Source organism: Bombina bombina, chromosome 6, assembly GCF_027579735.1.
Source record: "Bombina bombina isolate aBomBom1 chromosome 6, aBomBom1.pri, whole genome shotgun sequence".
Lineage (NCBI taxonomy): Eukaryota > Metazoa > Chordata > Amphibia > Anura > Bombinatoridae > Bombina > Bombina bombina.
In genome coordinates, this window is record NC_069504.1 from 132,995,406 (window position 1) to 133,015,633 (window position 20,228).

Below are 20,228 nucleotides of genomic sequence, written 5' to 3' on the forward strand. Positions count from 1 at the left end.
AAAACTTTACAACTTTTCTCTGCTACAAGTTATCATAGTTAAAAATATCCTCCTGCAAGCATGTTAATCTATTCAGAACTCTGCATCTATGTGTTCAGTTAAACAGCTCTCCTGTGATTTTCCAATATATGCACAATCGGTATTTAATGCCTTAAACTTGCAATTTGTCTATCACATGCCCAACTCTGCTTACAGCTCTAAATACTATTAAGTACTGTGAACCTGCAGTAAGTCTTTGCATCCATGAGTCACAACCTTTTACCAGTTTACTTTGAAGCCTGAACATCTTACATTGCTATATTTATCTCATGAATGTTGCAGCTACTCCTATTAATCATTAGTCACAGTATCAATTTATGTTTCCATTGAAGTCACAATATACTATATTCATGTGCTTTACTCTCTATGATTTCTACAATAACTTCTTGCAGCTATGAACCACAGAATATAGAATATCATCTATCCACGTCCAGGATACTCTTCCCCGGGTCAGGGGTCGGTGTCTCTAATTCCCTTCCACTGCCCCGAGGGTCTGTGTCCTGAGAGCATATACTCCGGAACCTGACAGTACCAAGTGCTGTTCATATGGTCAGGGCCACTGAAACCCCCCAACCCTTCCTCTACTCTGTTAACAATTGGGCCTGAATAACGTACACAATGAAACTAAATCGATGGGCCCTACAAACGGATTGATGGCCATCTCACTCGGCTACCAGGCATATCGGTCTTAAAAAGGACTACTTCACCTTCATAATACATCACTTTGGAGGAGCTACATTTAGCTATACAATCCCTACTCCTGGATAACAGGTTTGATGAACTTACCCTCCTCTGTAAAATGGGTAGATGCCACAATCCCTTACCAAATGCGCCCCTACCTACACCCCTCATCTCAAAATAGATTCCTGATCCAGAAAGAGATTTTGGCTGAGAGGCAAGAAGGAGCCTGCAACGCACATCAAAACGGAATAGATGCGTGTAACCAGCAGGCTCAGCAATCCAATCAGACAGAACCCTCTGCTGACTCGAGGAGTGAAGCGGCTGGCCTCCCTGGCGTTAGCGGAGCTCTGACAGCACCTAAGAGCAAAATATAAAGCCTCCCCTGTCTCTTGGTCTAATGGAACCTGTTCAGGGAAGCTTGTTACTCCCGTTTGTAAGCCATACCAGATCCCTGTATTCCAACTGTATTCAATGAATTGAGACAATGGACCTTTACTCTATCTTCTTTTATCTCTTCCCCCAACAAATTAATATGGTCGTAGAATTGGGACAGAACATCTTGGACAATCAGAAACAGCACTTTTTGATCTAGCGGTCAGGTGTGGGCTGACATCCGCATAACCACATGGCAGACTCCACACTTTTCTTAATGGTAGTATAACTTAGCTTCCTTGGAGCTGATATGGAGACTTAATCATTACAGAGACCTTTTTGTTTTTTCTTTTTCTTTTCCCTTTTTTGTTCTAATCTCCAAGCTGACTGTGGGGTTGAAGGATAGGGGCTACATAACCTTGAATGTTCATATTTAATATGTATGTTTTCTTTTTCTTTTTTTTTGCCTTTTTGTGTTAGATATGTGAGATATACAAGTTACTTGCACTGTTCGTACAAGCGAGAATACATAGGGGCTTTAACTGAGACTCCCACTACACCACATATATGTTTTTATATGTCTCAAAAATGCTCAATCATCTTCATAAAGTTAAATCAGCTTAGTCCTCCCCCTAACAAAATACATTAGGAAGCCTATAAAGCCGTCTATAGAGATGCAATAGCTCTACCTGGAACAACATAGATGGAAACACAATCCCTACTCCTTTCTCTGTATATTACTGCTATTGAGACATAAGCCAGCTTACTATATAAGGTGCTCCAGCTTAGATAGGTATACAATCACACTATGTACCCTACTCTTGCTCACCCTATACCTTTCTATAGCATTTTGACTTTCTGACCTCCACATCCACTAAATAGGTAGCTTCTCCTGCATTAATTCTCACTAAAACCTGTTTACATATAATCCTCATCATATATAATTTTATGGGTAGACAAGCCCTTATCTCACATTTCCAGTCTAGGAGTAACCCATTCTCAAGCTAACATAGTCCTTACTTATATCTATGCATATTATAGTGTGTGTGTGTATATATGTTGACTAGAAAAAGTTGGTTATAGACTGCTCTGAGACTCTCCTGAGTACACATCCTGTGACCTGGGGTAGCAGTCACCACAATAAACTGGTGCACCTCTTTCACATGGGTAGTCTCAGAAGATTCGGAGAGTCCTGAAAAAGGGTATCTAACCTTCGAAATAGGACTGGAGTTTAAAAGTAGTCATGTCAACCTCTCAGTGAGAGTGTTGATGAAAGTTAGAGTCTGGAGATGCAGGGAAAGTTTTTCTGCGAAACTATCCAGACTACTGCTAACAGCTCCTAAGCAATCAGTGTTGACGAGTTTCACTGCCTGCTTTCTCTCACTCAAGCCCATGTCAGGAGCACTGCTTTAATACTGTCATCTTCGAGAGGCTGTGTTCTGTTCCACAATATAGATCCTGTAGGTAAGATTGTTTCAATTTTTACACATAAAATGCTATAGCAGGGTCACAGGGTGGCTCCTTTATACCTTGATAGGATCCAGGGTTAATATCCTCGGAAGGGGGTTTATTGAACAGTTGGGGTTAATGAATCAGTGTATTAATTATTTACATGCTGCTTTGTCGGATTTTTTTTCCTGGGCTGATATAGTGTGTGTTTTTGGCTGGAACAAACAGGTTTCACTTATAAGTTTCACCTTCGCTTTTGAAAGTATTTCATAGCTGCTATTACTTGCTGTACTTGTAATAACAGGGGAAGTACTGTCTTGCACTCCATGTGACCGGGTGTGGTCTGTGTTAATTTCCTCCATTCCGGCTGATACTTGAACCTGAGAAGAGTGTTTCCTCTGTTAACTGTCTGGGTCTAGGAGGTGGTGAGTGCCCCAGCATTGGGAGTATAAAGGTGCAGTTTTTTTATAATAAAAAAAGTTTTTATTTGTGTCATTCTGTGGGTATAACCTGAGCTAGGGAGAACTCTGACATGTTAGAAGGTACTTCCTGTACTAAATCATACCTGTTTTATATTGCAAGGAGGCCGTGGTTTTCCTGCCCACTCAATTATGTTCCACATGCCTTAACACCGTCTAAGAAGGGAGACAAGCCTGCTAAGGCTCTTAGTCCCTCTGAGCCGTCTATCTCTCAGGACTCAGCATCCCATGAGATTACTACCCTTGCTACATTATCCACTCCACATGCAGTTCCCCGTAGCACATCTAATCCTCCATCCGGATTGGGCCTTCTTCCTGCAGACTTTGCCGAGCTGTTACAAACGGCGGTGTCTGTGGCCCTCAGTGCATTACCTCGTTTTAACAAACGCAAGAGAAAGATTAAACATAGCTCTCCTGACCCAGAGTCGTCTAAATATTTATCGGATTTAGCTATTATGTCCTAATATCCGATGATGAGTTAACCTCTGTAGCTTCAGAGGGTGAACTTTCTGGGTAGTAGTCCTTAGCGTCTAAGCCTCCTGCTGCGGAGGAACCGTCCTATAGATTTAAAATTGACCACTTGAGTTTTTTATTAAAGGAGGTTCTGTCTACGTTAGAGGTTCCAGAGGTTGCGCTTCCTGAAGAACCTATGATACCGAAATTAAACAGAGTTTGCGAAGACTGGAAAGTTCCTTTTGACTTTTCCTGTGCCGGTTAAGATGGCGAACATTATTAAGAACGAATGGGAAAGAATTGGTTCTTCCTTTTTCCCACTCATCTACTTTTCAAAAGTTGTTCCCGGTCACGGACTCTCAACTGGATTTGTGGGGCTCCATTCCTAAGGTGGATGGTGCTATCTCTAAGCTTGCTAAACATACTACTATACCTTTCGAGGATAGTTCTTCGTTCAGAGAGCCGATGGATAAGAAAATTGAAACCTTTCTGAGAAAGATGTTTCAACATATGTGATTTTTTTTGCAAAAGGCGGCTGCAGTTGCCGGGGTTGCCGGAGTGGCTACCTACTGGTGTGACTTTGTCGGAACTCATTGAGGTGGAGTCTCCCCTCGAGGATATTCAAGACAGAATTAAAGCTCTGAGAATTGCTAATTCTTTTATCTGTGATGCGAACATGCAGATTATTCGCCTAAATGCAAAGGCATCTGACTTTGCGGTCCTAGCCCGCCGGGCGCTCTGGTTGAAGTGTTGGTCTTTAAAGGGAAAGATTTTATTTGCTCCAGGCCTGGACTCCATTATTTCTATGGTTACCAGAGGCAAGGGTGCATTCCTACCTCAAGATAAGAAGAACAAGTCTAAGGAACGACAATCTTCTAATTTTCTGACAAATCCCAACGACAACAATCCTCCTCCAAGCCCGAGCAACCCAAGAGTACTTAGAAGCCGGCTTAGCCCTGGAATAAATCCAAGCAGAATAAAAAGCCATGCCGAAGAAACAAATCAGCATGAAGGGGCGCCCCCTGATCCGGGATCGTATTATGTAGGTGGCAGGCTGTCTCTTTTTTCAGACGCCTGGTTCAAGGACTTACAGAATCCATGGGTCCTGGAGGTGGTATCGCAGGGATAAATCTCATCCTCCAATTGGCAGATTCCTTCTCTCAAATTTGTCTACCAGACCAGAAAAGAGGGATGCCTTTCTAGGGTGCATTCAGGATTTATCCTCCTTAGGAGTTATTGTCCCGGTGCCTATCGAAGAAAGAGGTTTAGGATTTTATTCAAACTTTTCGTGGTCCCAAAGAAGGAGGTAATTTTCTGCCCAATTCTGGACCTAAAGTGCTTAAACAAATTTCTCAGTGTCCCTTCCTTCAAGATGGAGACGATAAGGTCCATCCTTCCTTTAATTCAGGAAGGCCAGTTTATGACCACTATAGATCTGAAGGACGCTTACCTTCATGTTCCAATCCACAGGGAACACTTTCAGTTCCTGAGGTTTGCATTCCTGGACCAGCACTTCCAGTTCATTGCCCTTCCGTTTGGCCTAGCTACTGCTCCAGAACTCAGGGTATTGCAGTAGCCCCATACTTGGATGATATTCTAGTGCAAGCACCATCCTTTCGTCTTGCGGAAGAATTCTCTGAGTCCCTTCTCAGTCTTCATCGATCACATGGATGGAAGATTAACTTGGAAAAGATTCTCTTATCCCAAGAACCAGGGTGGAATTCCTGGGTACTATAATAGACTTCATATCCATGAGGATATTTTTAACAGACCAGAGATGTTGCAAGCTAACTTCGGCATGTTTTGCCCTCCGGACTTCCTTGAGTCCTTCTGTGGCTCAGTGTATGGAGGTGATTGGTCTCATCATTGAATGGACATCATTCCTTTTGCCAGGTTCCGTCTCAAACGTTTACAACTGTGCATGCTAAGCAGTGGAACGGCAATCATGTAGATCTGTCTCAACATACTGTATTAGACAGCAGGTCGAGATAATCGCTCTCTTGGTGGCTCTGTCCAGATCATCTGTCCCGAGGGACATGCTTCTTAAGACCATTCTGGGAGATTATGACTATGGAGGCAAGCCTATCCGGATGGGGAGCTGTTTGGGTTGCCAGGAAGGCACAGGCGTTGTGGACTCAGGAGGAGTCCTCCTTTCCGATCAATATTTTGGAACTACGGGCAATTTTCAAGGCCTTGAATGCTTTGCCACTTCTGAGTTCATCCCAATTTATCAGATTCCAATCAGACAATATAACCTCGGTGGTTTACATCAACCATCAGGGGGGAACAAGAAGTTCCTTGGCGATGAAGGAAGTATCTCAGATTCTGGAGTGAGCTGAGGCCCACAGCTGTTCGCTGTCAGCGATCCACATTCCGAGTGTGGACAACTGGGAGGCGGATTTTCTCAGCAGGCAATCCTTCCATCCAGGGGAATGGTCTCTCCATCCCAGAGATATGCAGCAAGTGGGGGACGCCGGAGATAGATCTCATGGTGTCCCATCTCAATACCAAGCTACCCAGGTATGGGTCGAGGTCGAGGGATCCCTAAGCGGATCTAATAGATGCACTAGCAGTGCCCTGGAGGTTCAAACTCATATATCTTTCCTCCATTACCGCTTCTTCCTCGAGTTGTGGCCCGCATCAAGCATGAGCGGGTATCAGTAATCCTGATTGCTCCATCGTGGCCGGGAAGGACGTGGTTCGCACATTTAGTGGGGATCTCCTCCGTGGAAGTTACCTTGTCGCAGAGACCTGCTTATACAAGGTCAATTTGTTCATCAAAATCTAGATTCTCTGAGACTGACTTTGTGGAGATTAAACGCTTAGTCTTAGCCAAGAGAGGTTTCTCTGAGAGTGTCATTGATACTCTTATTCAAGCTCGTAAACCAGTTACTTGGCGTATCTACCACAAGGTGTGGAGGACCTACTTATTCTGGTGTGCAGAGCATGGTTTTTCCTGGCACAGAGTTAAGGTTTACAGGATCTTATCTTTTCCTCAGGATGGGCTGGAGAAGGGCCTTTCTGCTAGTTCCCTGTCAGTTTTATTGCCAAGAGACTGGCTGAGCTTCCAGACGTGCAGTCCTTTGTTAAAGGGACACTGAACCCAAATTTTTTCTTTCGTGATTCAGATAGAGCATGACATTTTAAGCAACTTTCTAATGGACTCCTATTATCAAATTTTCTTCATTCTCTTGGTATCTTTATTTGAAATGCAAGAATGTAAGTTTAGATGCCAGCCCATTTTTGGTGAACAACCTGGGTTGTTCTTGCTGATTGGTGGATACATTTATCCACCAATTAAAAAGTGCTGTCCCGAGTTCTGAACCAAAAAAAAAAAAAAAAAAAGCCTAGATGCATTCTTTTTCAAATAAAGATAGCAAGAGAACAAAGAAAAAATGACAATAGGAGTAAATTAGAAAGTTGCTTAAAAGTGCATGCTCTATCTGAATCACAAAAGAAAAAAATTGGGTTCAGTGTCTCTTTAAGGCTCTGATTAGGATCAGACCTGTGTTTAGATCTGGGGCTCCTCCTTGGAGCCTAAATCTTGTTCTTCAGGTTTTGCAACAGTTTTCGTTTGAGCCTCTGCATTCCGTTGACATTAAATTGTTATCTTGGAAGGTTCTCTTTTTATTTGGCTATTGCTTCTGCACGCAGAGTTTCTGAGATCTCTGCTTTGCAATGTGAGCCCCCATATCTGATTTTTCATGCAGTTTTACCTACTAAATTAGGTTTTCTTCTAAAGGTTGTGTCAGATCGCAACATCAATCTGGAGATTGTGGTTTCTTCCTTGTGTCCTAATCCTTCTTCGTCGAAGGAACCCTTACTTCAAAATTTGGATGTGGTTCACGCCTTGAAGTGCTATCTTCAGACTACTAAGGAGTTTAGACAATCTTCCTCTTTGTTTGTTTTCTATTCGGCGAAGCGTAAGGGGCAGAAGGCTACTTCGACTTCCCTATCTTTTTGGTTAAGGAGTGTCACCCGCTTAACTTATGAGACAGAGGGACATCGTCCTCCTGAGGGGATAGCGGCTCATTCCACTAGAGCATTGGCTTCCTCTTGGGCCTTTAAGAACGAGGCCTCTATGGATCAGATTTGCAAGGCGGCTACCTGGTCTTCCTTACATACTTTTTTTCAAAATTTTACAAGTTTGATGTTTTTGCTTCGGCTGAAGCAGCTTTTGGGAGAAAAGGTTTTGCAGGCTGTGGTCCGCCTCTTCCTTTTTGTTCCCTCCCGTTATTCATTCAGTGTTCTCTGGAGCTTGGGTATAGTTTTCCCAACAGTAAGGAATGAAGCCGTGGACTCTCCCTATTTTAGGAAGGAAATTATAATTTATGCTTACTAGATAAATTCCTTTCCTTCCGATAGGGAGAGTCCACGGCCCCCGCACGTTTTTTCTTGTCTGCGGGTGATCCCCTATTGTTTATTTTATTCTTCTGGCACCATTTATACCCTAATATTTCTCCTATTTTTCCTTGTTTCCTTGGCAGAATGACTGGGGTAATGAGGAAGTGGGAGGGATATTTAATCCTTTGGCTGGGGTGTCTTTGCCTCCTCCCGGTGGGCAGGTGTTTTATTTCCCAACAGTAAGGAATGAACCCGTGGACTCTTCCTATCTGGAAGGAAATTAATTTATCTGGTAAGCATAAATTATGTTTTTGTTGTCTAGCTATTTACCATATCTCATATTTACCTTTTGCTGGTTTCAGCAAAGGGTTAGCCTATAGTTCTTTTTAAAATAGACCCACCATGTTTTATTATTATTATTATCTTTTTTCTTCATTTTAAGCTATTCATTAAAGGGACATTGCAATCAGACAAGCATCATATTAGAGTTGATTATATATGTATCTGGTGCAAATGACTTGCCTAGTTCAGTTAAGTAAATTAATGTAAATTAGGTATTTGATTAAAAAATACACTCCAGGTGGGAGATTTTTCTTTTCCTGTCCCTTTTCTTTTTAATGACACGATGAGTACACGGATCATCTTAATTACTATTGGGAATATCCCTCCTGCCTAGCAGGAGGCAGCAAAGAGCAGCACAGCAAAGCTGTTAAATATCTCCTCCCTTCCGTCCCAACCCAGTCATTCTCTTTGTCTACATTAAGAGCAAGGAGGTGGTAAATTTAGGTGTTAGTAAAAGATTCTTCAATCAAGAGTTTATTATTTTTTAAGTAGTACAAGATTGTGCTGCTTTGTTCTGGAGTGTAGCCGTAGTCCATATCAGTCTCTTCAGTAGAGCATTGGTGGCTTTAGAGCAATGGGAACTTGTGGAACATAATTCTCACTACGCCTCCCATATATTTATGCTGCCCTAATCCTGATAGCCTAAGTAAGATTACTCAGGCTTGCTCCTGTTTCCACAGGGCTATGTGAGGGAGAGGACCTCTCAAACCTGGTGAGCTGCCTTGCTGCCGGGCAGATTTTAAAGGTAAGTGCTGACTTTTTATTCTGGGTCTGGGAATACAAAGTATCTCAGAGGAAGTGGAGCACTTTATTATCTGGGACATAACTCCTATATATAAAAGGAGAGGGTTTCTGTGACAGGTCTTTTTAGCAGGCACTGGGGGTGAGGAGTCTAGATAGGTGGTTTTTCTCTCTGGGAGCCTAAAATCACTAGGGCTGAGGGAAAAAGACTGTATGAGGTGATGTTTTTGGGGCACATATATGGGCTAAGCTGCTGTCTAGCAAGCGGTAGACCCAAATTACCTCTAGGACTGACGTAAGGTTCATTTAGCTCCAGGTGACTTATCTGTAAAGACAATAAGACTGGGGACCGGGAGATTGCTTGTTGTAACAGAGGTTATGTTTTTTAGTCACATATATGGGCTAAGCTGCTATCTAGCAAGCGGTAGACCCAATTTGCTTCCAGGATTGACATAAGGTTAATTTAGCTCCCGGTGGCTTATCTGCAAAGACAATAAGAATGGCGACCGGGATAATGTTTGTTGTAACGCCCACAATGGGCGGAGCTTTGTGTGGTGCCAATTTGGGCTGCGCACTCTCTAAAGACACTTCCGATTATAAGAAACACCTGGAAGAGTCACTGTTTTGTTATAAACACAGTACTTACCTTTTACACTGACAGTAGTCAGGCATTCAAGGATTTTCGATTCTTGTCTAGCACTTCAGTCCTCTCCTCGGCCATCAGTGGTTCAGTGCATGGAGGTAATTGGGCTAATGGTAGCGGCAATGGACATCATTCCAGTTACCCTTTTCCTTCTCAGCTCTCAGCATAAGAATACTTTGGTGGTTGAGATCTTTTCTCCCAGGGAACCTTTGTTCGCAGTTCTTCTGGGTGAGTGTTACAACAGGTGCCAGCCCATTGGGCTGGGGAACTGTTTGGGGGTCTCTAAGAGCAGGGATCATGGACCCGGTCTGAGTCTGTTCTACCCATATACATTTTAGAATAGAGAGTAATCTTCATTCCTCTCCTAGCCTGATCTCAGGTAGCTTCGGCCTGGTTTATCAGGTTCCAGTTAGGCTCACTTCAACCGTCAGGAACTCGGAGTCTTATTGGCCATGATAGAGGTAGCCAAGAGCGTTCATTGGGCTGAGACCCACAATTGCTGTCTGTCATCGACCCCATCCCAGAAGGGTCTTCTGAGAGGCAGTCTTCGTAGTAGGCAGACTTTTTAGCCAGGGGAGTGGGAACTCCAGCTTGGAGTGTGTTTCCAGTCTGATTTCCATGGGGTCAGTTGCAATTGTATCTCATGGATTCTCGACAGAATTTCAAGCCTCCTGAGGTACGGATCAAGGTCAAGGTCCCCTCATGGTGTACTATTAGACGCTCTGGCGCTACCTTGGGATTTCAGTCTTGCTTACTTACATCTTCCGTTTGAACCTTTTCCTGGAGGCTTGGCTCAAACTTAGCAGGAGAGGGCGTTGGTGATCCTCTTATCACCGGCGTGGCCCCGCAGGATCTGTATGCAGTCCTGGTGGACATGTCACTTCCTCCTGGGAGTTTTCCGTTGGAGAAGGAACCTTCTACTTCAAGGACCCTTCTTTTGTCTAAATCTAATTTCTACTTAAAGATGGACGCTTTGTTTTATCCAAGCGTGGTTTTCGGAATCGCTCATTGAAACCATGAATCAGGCTCAACTAAGCCTGTGACTAGGAAGATTTTACCCATAAGATATGGCGTAAATATTTATGCTGGTGTGAATCCAAGGGATACTCTTAAGAGGAGTAGAGTTCGGATTCCTAGAAGTAGGTTTTTTTTCCAAGAAATTGTTGCATTGTCTATTTTATTACATGATTGTCTGGCGGACTTCCCAGACATACATTCCTTTGGTTGGCCCTGGACCGGGATCAGGCCTGTGTTTAAATCGGTTACTCCTCCTTGGAGTCCTAATAGTTCTTAAGGTTCTTCAGAGGCCTACGTTTGACCCGCTGCATTCCTTAAATATTTTCTCCGCTCATAGTGTGTCAGAGTTCTCAGCTTTACAGCTGATAAGGTGGGTTTACGTTCTAATTCAGGGTTGTTCCCTAAATTGGTTTCAGATTGGAACATTAAACTTTTTTACACAATCTGGATGTGATACCTGCACTATGATTCTTTGTACATGCATCTAAGGATATTTGTCAGTCTCTTGTTTTTAACGTCAGAGACAGAAAGCTACAGCCACTTCTTTTACTTTGTGGCCGAAGTGTATCTTTTTCTTTGCTTGTAAAATATTGGTCAGCAGTCTCCCGAGGGAGTCTGCCCTCTTCCTGGGCATTCAAGTTGAAGCTTTATGACACAGATTGCAAGTTTGCAATCTGGTCTTCTTTTCTCACTTTTCAGATTTTTTAAATTTTGACTCTTTTGCCTCCTCTGAGGCCTCTGTTGGGAGAAAGGGTTTTCAAGCAGTGGTGCCTTCTGTTTAGGTTCCCTGTCTTGTCCCTCCCGTATAATCATTGGTGTACTCTAGCTTGGGTATTGAATCCCAATAGTAATTAAGATGATCCGTGGACTCGTGCCATTCAAAATAAAATAACATTTATGCTTACCTGATAAATGTATTTCTTTTTTGAGACGATGAGTCCACGGCCCGCCCTGTTATTTAGACAGGTTCTTATTATGTTATAAACTTCAGACACCTCTGCACCTTGTTTCTTCCTTTCTCTCCTTTACTTCGGTCGAATGACTGGTTTGGGAGGGAAGGGAGGAGATATTTAACAGCTTTGCTGTGGTGCTCTTTGCCGCCTCCTGCTGGGCAGGAGTGATATTCCCAATAATAAAGATGATCCATGGGCTCATCGTGTCAAAAAAGAAATAAATTTATCAGGTAAGCATAAATTTTCTTTTTAAGTTTCTTGTACAGCAAATCCCAATCTTCCTTGTGATCTTAAAGGGACATTGCACACTAGATTTTTCTTTGCATATATGTTTTGTAGATGATTCATTTATATAGCCCATCTGGTGTGTTTTTGTAAAAATGTATAGTTTTGCTTATTTTAAAATAGCATTGTGCTGATTTTCAGACTCTAACCAAGCCCCAAAGTTTTAGATGTATACTGATGTATAGAGACTCCAGACTTTTGTTTGTATAATGGGTCTTTTCTAATGCAGGGGAGGGGGGCGGTTCTGCTCACAGTGGGTGTTCCAGGCTAATTTCATCAACAGTGCTAAACTTGTAGCTTCTAAATAAGTTTTTAAAAGGTTTTATACTGGATTTTTTTTTATCAGTATCTGTGCATATTATTCTTTTTAGTAGTGTCTATTACATGCAGTCAAATGAAAATGAGGGTATACTACCTCTTTTAATATAGTTTTACTGGTCCTACACATTCTTCATTTTCTTTAGAATTCTTTATTAAATCCTAATGAATGTTTAGACTATTTTCAGAAAGCAAATAGGCTGTTTTTTTTTCAAAATTGTAATACCTAGAAGTCACTTTCTTCAATAAAATATTAATATGAACACCCTGAGAGCCCCAAACCTTATACTCTACCGATATGCAGTCTTTTTAACAAGAATTGTAAACTGCGGCAAACAGGCTAATCACAAAGAATGGGTTCCCCTTGAACATGAACTCACCAAATGCGGGCAACTAGGGGGGCTATGCTGGCTCTCAGGCACACATGAATGAATGCACTGAAACTCCTCCCTAAAAAATTACAAAACAATCCCAACACCACAATTTCCCTGACGCCCCTGTCAAACAATCCCACTATCCCCCTACGTCTCACAAAATTACCAATATAAACAGCCTAACGCTTCACTGAGCCATACTTTGCTACCTACTCCTACAAAACGGCAAACTCAAAACAAAATAAGAAATTGCAGAAATCTTGGGCCCCATACTCAACAAGTGGTTCACATACCTCCAACTTTCACACTATCTTTTAACACACCCGGACAAACATAACATATTCAGATCCCTTACACCATTTGAAACACTATGCTACATGCCGTACCCACATATGGGTATCCTCTCTATATTATATAAATTACTCCTTTCACACCAATCAGACAACACCCCAACATATATCTTAAATGGGAAACAGAGCTCAATGACCACTTAACACTAAAAACAAAATTGCGAACAATCTATAAAGAGATGAGCTCCTCCTCATCTACATCCATAACAGAAATGAACATGAAACTCCTATGCAGATGGCACTATACCCCAGATAAATTAGGAAACATGATATCTGGCTACCACACTGACTGCTGGCCTGGGTGCAGACACAGAGGCACTTTTACACGTATATGGTGGACATATGCCCCATTACACAATATTGGTCAGACATCAGAAGAGAAATAGAACTAGCTCTCAACACCCCTCTGCCCCTCAAGCCCTGGACCTTCCTTTTTAACAAATTTCCTCCTTTAAAATGCTCGCTAAGATTTAAACTACTAACTATCATGGTGAATACAGCCAAATGATTTATCCCATATTTTTGGAAAAATCTACCCAATGTGCAATTTTGGAGTGATACAGTTTCCTCTGCCATAGAACTAGAACAATACCACTATTCAAGACTTAATAAATGAGATGACTATCTATACCTCCGTCTAATATGGGACAAATATATCAACTCTCTGCCACCCCCAGACACATAACAGATAAACAACTGACCCACTCAACCACTATCTCTTAATACCACACGTGTCAAGGAATCCCTTATCTTCCGTTGAACCCTCTTCAAACACTATTGATCATCAACTGTCAGTCTTAAATCACTGTACTGTGTATTTTGTTCCACCTTTTCTTACTATACCCATGTACAGAGATTGTTTGTTTTTATTTCATTGTTTAAAGGGACATAATACTCATATGCTGAATCACTTGAAACTGATGCAGTATAACTGTAAAAAGCTGTATCAGCCAATCAGCATCAACAGTGCTGAGGTCATGAACTCTTTTACTGTGATCTCATGAGATTTGACTTAACTCTCATGAGATTTCATTGTAAACTTCCTTACACTGAATAGGGAAATAAGATGAGTGTGCACAAATGCTCGCTCCTTCTGCTGTCCCGGGACAGACATACTGATTTGTTGCTTAGGAGTCCTTTACAATGGGATGTGGCTACTGAGAAACTTTTGAGGTAAAATATCTTTCTTTTTTACATAGAGATGTTCAGGTGATATTTTCTACTCAGCTTTTTACAGATATACTGCCTCACTTTCAAGTGTTTAAACATTTGGGTATTATGGCCCTTTAACTGTTCTTACAAGTTGTATTAAATTGAAGAGGAATACTCAGCCTGTGGACACTGGACTTTTTCTCTTACATGGTGTATCCAGTCCACGGATTCATCCTTACTTTTGGGATATTCTCAATCCCTACAGGAAGTGGCAAAGAGAGCACACAGCAGAGCTGTCCATATAGCTCCCCTCAGGCTCCGCCCCCGCAGTCATTCTCTTTGCCGCTCTAACAAGTAGCATCTCCACGGGAGGGTAAAGAGTTTGTGGTGTTAGATTTGTAGTTTTTATTTCTTCAATCAAGAGTTTGTTATTTTAAAATAGTGCCGGTTTGTACTATTTACTCTGAGGCAGAAAGTGATGAAGATTTCTGCTGAGAGGAAAAAGATTTTAGCATGTTGTAACTAAAATCCATTGCTGTTCCCACACAGGACTGTTGAGTACCGGAGAACTTCAGTTGGGGGGAACAGTTTGCAGGCTTAACTGCTTCAGGTATGCTCAGTCATTTTTTTCTAACAAAACCTGGTAATGCTAGAAGACTGACAGAAATCCCTATGTGGGAAGGTAAGCCATTTTCTGAGACTCAGTATAGAAGGATGGCTTAGGTTAAGGGCTTAAATACTGGTGGACACTGTTATGGGCTAAATCGATTACTTTATTAGTATAATCTCATATTTGTTCAAGTGTTTTAGACGTTTGGAACACTTTTTGGGGTTTTAAGACGCCTGGCATATTGTAAGACACCTAATCTGACTCAGGAAGGCCCCATAACTCCGGAATGAAGAGGGAGGGTTGCTCATTTTCGCGCCTCAGTTGCGCAGTTGTTTTGCAAGACAGCTTCATGTGTAGAGTCCAGAGATTGCAGGGAGGACTCCAGGGAGGCTTATTTTCGTCTACAAATAATCCCAAAGGAATGTAAAGCCACAGCAGAGACTGTGGCACCGTGCTGTAGTGTGTTAAACCGGTAGCCTGCTTCAATTAGCTCCGATTTGGGCAATAAGGGGTTAATTGATTTGAAATTTGTGTGCAATCATTTCAAAGCATTAGGATCATGTGGTGAAAATTTCATAAAGATCGGATGTTTTTTGGTGATTTGGTAAAAAAGTGTGTGCTTTTTATTATTTAAAGGCACAGTAACGTTTTTTCAAAAAGTGTTTTTTACTGTATTGTAGTGCTGTCTAAGTCTGTCAAACATGTCTGAGCCTTCAGATAGACCCTGTTCTTTGTGTTTAAAAGCCATGGCGGTACCCCCATTGCATTTGTGTTTAAAGTGTGCTAAAGCATCTAAGCATTTTAAAGACCATGCAGTGACACTTAAAAATGTAGCCCAAGATGATTCTTTAACGGAAGGTAACGAGGATAGTCCTTCTTCCTCTCCCCATGTGTCGACACCAGTTACGCCCGCGCAAGCGATGCCTAGTACCTCTAGCGCATTGGCCCCTCTTACCCTACAACAATTAGCAGCAGTAATGGATTATTCCCTTGCAACATTTTTATCCAAACTGACAGTTTTTCCAAAAAAGCGCGATAGCTCAGTTTTAAATACAGAGGATGAGCAATCAGAAGCTTTGGATGATTTATCTGTAGTACCCTCACAACACTCTGAAGTGGCGGTGAGGGACGGTCTGTCTGAGGGAGAAATTTCTGACACAGGAAAAGTTTCTCAGCGGGCAGAGTCAGATTCCTTAGCGTTTAAATTTAAGCTGGAACACCTCCGCGTCCTGCTTAAGGAGGTTTTAGCTACGCTGGATGATTGTGACCCCATGGTGGTCCCAGAAAAATTGTGTAAAATGGACAGGTTTTTAGAGGTCCCCAAGAAGCCTGAGCCTGCTGCCAAGACAGCATGAAGGGGTAGCCCCCGATCCGGGACCGGATCTAGTAGGGGGCAGACTTTCTCTCTTTCCTCAGGCTTGGGCAAAAGACGTTCCAGATCCCTGGGCATTGGAAATTGTTGCTCAGGGGTATCTTCTAGAATTCAAGGACTCTCCCCAAAGGGGAAAGTTCCACATTTCTCGTTTGTCTTCAGACCAGACAAAGAAACAGGCGTTCTTACGCTGTGTCGAAGATCTTCTAAAGATGGGAGTGATACAACCAGTACCAATTGCAGAACAAGGTCTGGGATTTTACTCAAATCTGTTTGTAGTTCCCAAAAAGGAAGGAACTTTCAGGCCAATCCTGGATCTAAAAATTCTAAACAAATTCCTCAGAGTTCCATCTTTCAAAATGGAAACTATTCGGACAATCTTGCCGATGATCCAGGAAGGTCAATATATGACTACCGTGGATCTAAAGGATGCGTACCTACATATTCCTATCCACAAAGATCATCATCAGTTCCTAAGGTTCGCCTTTCTGGACACGCATTATCAGTTCGTGGCCCTTCCTTTCGGGTTGGCCACCGCTCCCAGAATTTTCACAAAGGTGCTGGGGTCCCTTCTAGCGGTACTAAGACCGCGGGGCATTGCAGTAGCACCTTACCTAGACAACATCTTAATACAGGTGTCGTCTTTTCACAGAGCCAAGGCTCATACGGACATTGTTCTGGCCTTTCTAAGGTCTCACGGGTGGAAGGTGAACGTAGAAAAAAGTTCTCTGTCCCCGCTCACAAGGGTTCCCTTCCTGGGAACACTAATAGACTCGGTAGAAATGAAAATCTTTCTGACAGAAGTCAGGAAGTCAAAACTTTTGAATACTTGCCAAATTCTTCATTCCATTCCTCGGCCTTCTGTGGCTCAGTGCATGGAGGTAATCGGTCTAATGGTTGCGGCAATGGACGTAGTCCCTTTTGCCCAAATTTATCTAAGACCACTGCAACTGTGCATACTCAAACAGTGGAATGGGGATTATGCAGATTTGTCTCCCCAAATACAAATGGACCAGAAAACCAGAGACTCTCTTCTCTGGTGGTTGTCTCAGGATCACCTGTCTCAGGGAATGAGTTTCCGCAGACCGGAGTGGATCATTGTCACGACCGATGCCAGTCTGTTAGGCTGGGGTGCAGTCTGGGACTCCCTGAAAGCTCAGGGTCTATGGTCTCAGGAAGAATCTCTTCTCCTGATAAACATTTTGGAACTGAGAGCGATATTCAATACGCTCCAGGCATGGCCTCAACTAGCGGAGGCCAAATTCATCAGATTTCAGTCGGACAACATCACGACTGTAGCATACATCAATCATCAGGGAGGAACAAAGAGTTCCCTAGCGATGAAGGAAGTAACCAAGATCATCAAATGGGCGGAGGATCACTCCTGCCATCTATCTGCAATTCACATCCCAGGTGTAGACAACTGGCAGGCGGATTTTCGGAGTCGTCAGACTTTCCATCCGGGGGAGTGGGAACTCCACCAGGAGGTCTTTGCTCAGCTGACCCAGCTATGGGGCATTCCAGAATTGGATCTGATGGCGTCCCGTCAGAACACCAAACTTCCCCTTTACGGATCCAGATCCAGGGATCCCAAGGCGGCATCGAGGCAGAATCTTCTAATTCAAGGTCCTTTCAAGCATCCAAATCTAGTTTCTCTGCAACTGACTGCTTGGAGATTGAACGCTTAATTCTAGCTAAGCGTGGGTTCTCTGAATCAGTTATAGATACTGTGATCCAGGCTAGAAAGCCTGTCACGAGGAAAATTTACCATAAGATATGGCGGAAATATCTTTGTTGGTGCGAATCCAATGGTTACTCGTGGAGTAAGGTTAGGATTCCAAGGATATTGTCTTTTCTCCAAGAAGGATTGGAGAAAGGTTTGTTAGCTAGTTCCTTAAAGGGACAGATATCTGCTCTGTCTATTCTGTTACACAAGCATCTGGCAGCTGTACCAGACATTCAGGCCTTTGCACAGGCCCTAGTTAGAATCAAGCCTGTCTACAGGCCTGTGGCTCCTCCATGGAGTCTAAATTTAGTTCAAGGGGTTCCGTTTGAACCTTTGCATTCCATAGATATTAAGTTGTTATCTTGGAAAGTTTTGTTTTTGGTAGCTATTTCTTCTGCGCGAAGAGTTTCTGAATTGTCTGCTTTGCAGTGTAATTCACCCTATCTGGTGTTCCATGCAGATAAGGTTGTTTTGCGTACCAAACCTGTTTTCTAATAAGAATATCAACCAGGAAATTATTGTTCCTTCTCTGTGCCCTAATCCAGTTTCTAAGAAGGAACGACTGTTACACAATATTGATGTGGTTCGTGCTTTAAAATTCTATTTAAAGGCAACTAAAGATTTCAGACAAACATCATCCTTGTTTGTTGTCTATTCTGGTAAGAGGAGAGGTCAGAAAGTGACTGCTACCTCTCTTTCCTTCTGGCTGAAAAGCCTAATCCGATTGGCTTATGAGACTGCTGGACAGCAGCCTACTGAACGAATTACAGCTCATTCCACCAGAGCTGTGGCTTCCTCATGGGCTTTCAAGAATGAGGCTTCTGTTGAACAGATTTGTAAGGCAGCGACTTGGTCTTCACTGCATACATTTGCCAAATTTTACAAATTCGATACTTTTGCTTCTTCGGAGGCTATTTTTGGGAGAGAGGTTTTGCAAGCAGTGGTGCCTTCCGTTTAGGTTACCTGACTTGTTCCCTCCCTTCATCCGTGTCCTAAAGCTTTGGTATTGGTATCCCACAAGTAAGGATGAATACGTGGACTGGATACACCATGTAAGAGAAAACAGAATTTATGCTTACCTGATAAATTACTTTCTCTTACGGTGTATCCAGTCCACGGCCCGCCCTGGCAATGAAGTCAGGTTCAAATTTATTTTAGTAAACTACAGTCACCACTGCACCCTATAGTTTCTCCTTTTTCTCCTAACCGTCGGTCGAATGACTGGGGGGGGGGGGGGGATCCTGAGGGGAGCTATATGGACAGCTCTGCTGTGTGCTCTCTTTGCCACTTCCTGTAGGGATTGAGAATATCCCATACGTAAGGATGAATCCGTGGACTTGAAAACACCGTAAGAGAAAGTAATTTATCAGGTAAGCATAAATTCTGTTTTTTAATGAACCTTGATTACAACCCTCTTGAGTTTCTCAACCTGGGTTCCCAATAAACCTACATTAACTACCAAACCATATAAGCACTGGTTAATTGTCTTACCCTTTATCTTACCTATTGTCTCGCTATATTATCTGTAATGTAAACTTATTTTGTTGCAATAAAGCTCTTTTGAGAAAAAATATATTAATATGAACTGTTTAAAAAAAAAAAAAAAAAATACTACTACTGGCACAAGAAGCAATAGTATTTTAAGGCACATAAACCATTTCCCTTGTTTTATATAACTGTAAGAGATACAAAACATCTTAGATTTGTAAGCACAATAAACCATTATCGTTTTCCCAAGCTCATCCATTTTATTCCACTTTACAATCCTTGATTTGTCTGTGGTACAAAGCTGCATCCAAAACGTGTAGTCCCACAGAGGAACTCTCATGTCCAGCAGCCCTGGGGAGTCTAAGCCGATGATACAACATTAATGACATTAATACTAGTTATAGGTACTGAATGACAGGATGTGTTAAAAAATAAAGGAAAATAAATAATTTAACCTTTATTTTCTTTTTTAATATTGATCTGAATCACTTGAGTTATTGGGAAATCCTCTAAGTATAGTCAGTTCTAAAATAAATATGTGAAAATAAGCAATACAACTACTTATCTTATATTAGTAACAAACAACCAGTGATCATTTGTTTTTGTTATAATTTGATAAACATGCTTTTACAGTAGTAGATTAGTCAGAATTGAATGACATATAATAAGCAGTGTTTATACAATCTGTAATGTATTTAGCTTACTAAGGGTCATGTAAAGCTACTTTTTAGTGTTTCTAAGAAGATTGATTTGATATAAATGAATATATGTTAACTTTTGTGATACAGGTGAGAAGGATTCTCTACAGAGACAACAATCTGTTCCTCAGCAGACATTGGTTCCACTTGCTGGCAGTGCCGGTCTAACAGAAAGAGAAGCAATTCGTTTAGAAAAATTTAAACAGCTACTTGCTGGCCCAAACACTGACCTTGGTAAGTACTATCTGGGTAGGTGTAAATCCCTTCCTTTCACTTGTCAAGAAAACATGAATACCCTGCCTTTAGTGCAAAGCAACATCTATTTTATTATAGAATTAACCA

At 42.1% G+C, this 20,228-nt stretch overlaps 1 protein-coding gene across 3 annotated transcripts in view; it reads left to right on the forward strand.

Moving 5' to 3' along the window:
• TBC1D22A (TBC1 domain family member 22A) overlaps positions 1-20,228 on the forward strand; it is a 1,537,055-nt gene that overhangs the window by 362,285 nt on the left and 1,154,542 nt on the right. For all 3 annotated transcript variants that reach the window (XM_053716617.1, XM_053716618.1, XM_053716619.1), the window contains exon 4: positions 19,977-20,120. In XM_053716617.1, the coding sequence (XP_053572592.1) occupies positions 19,977-20,120 (144 nt within the window). The remainder of the gene's footprint in view (positions 1-19,976; positions 20,121-20,228) is intronic.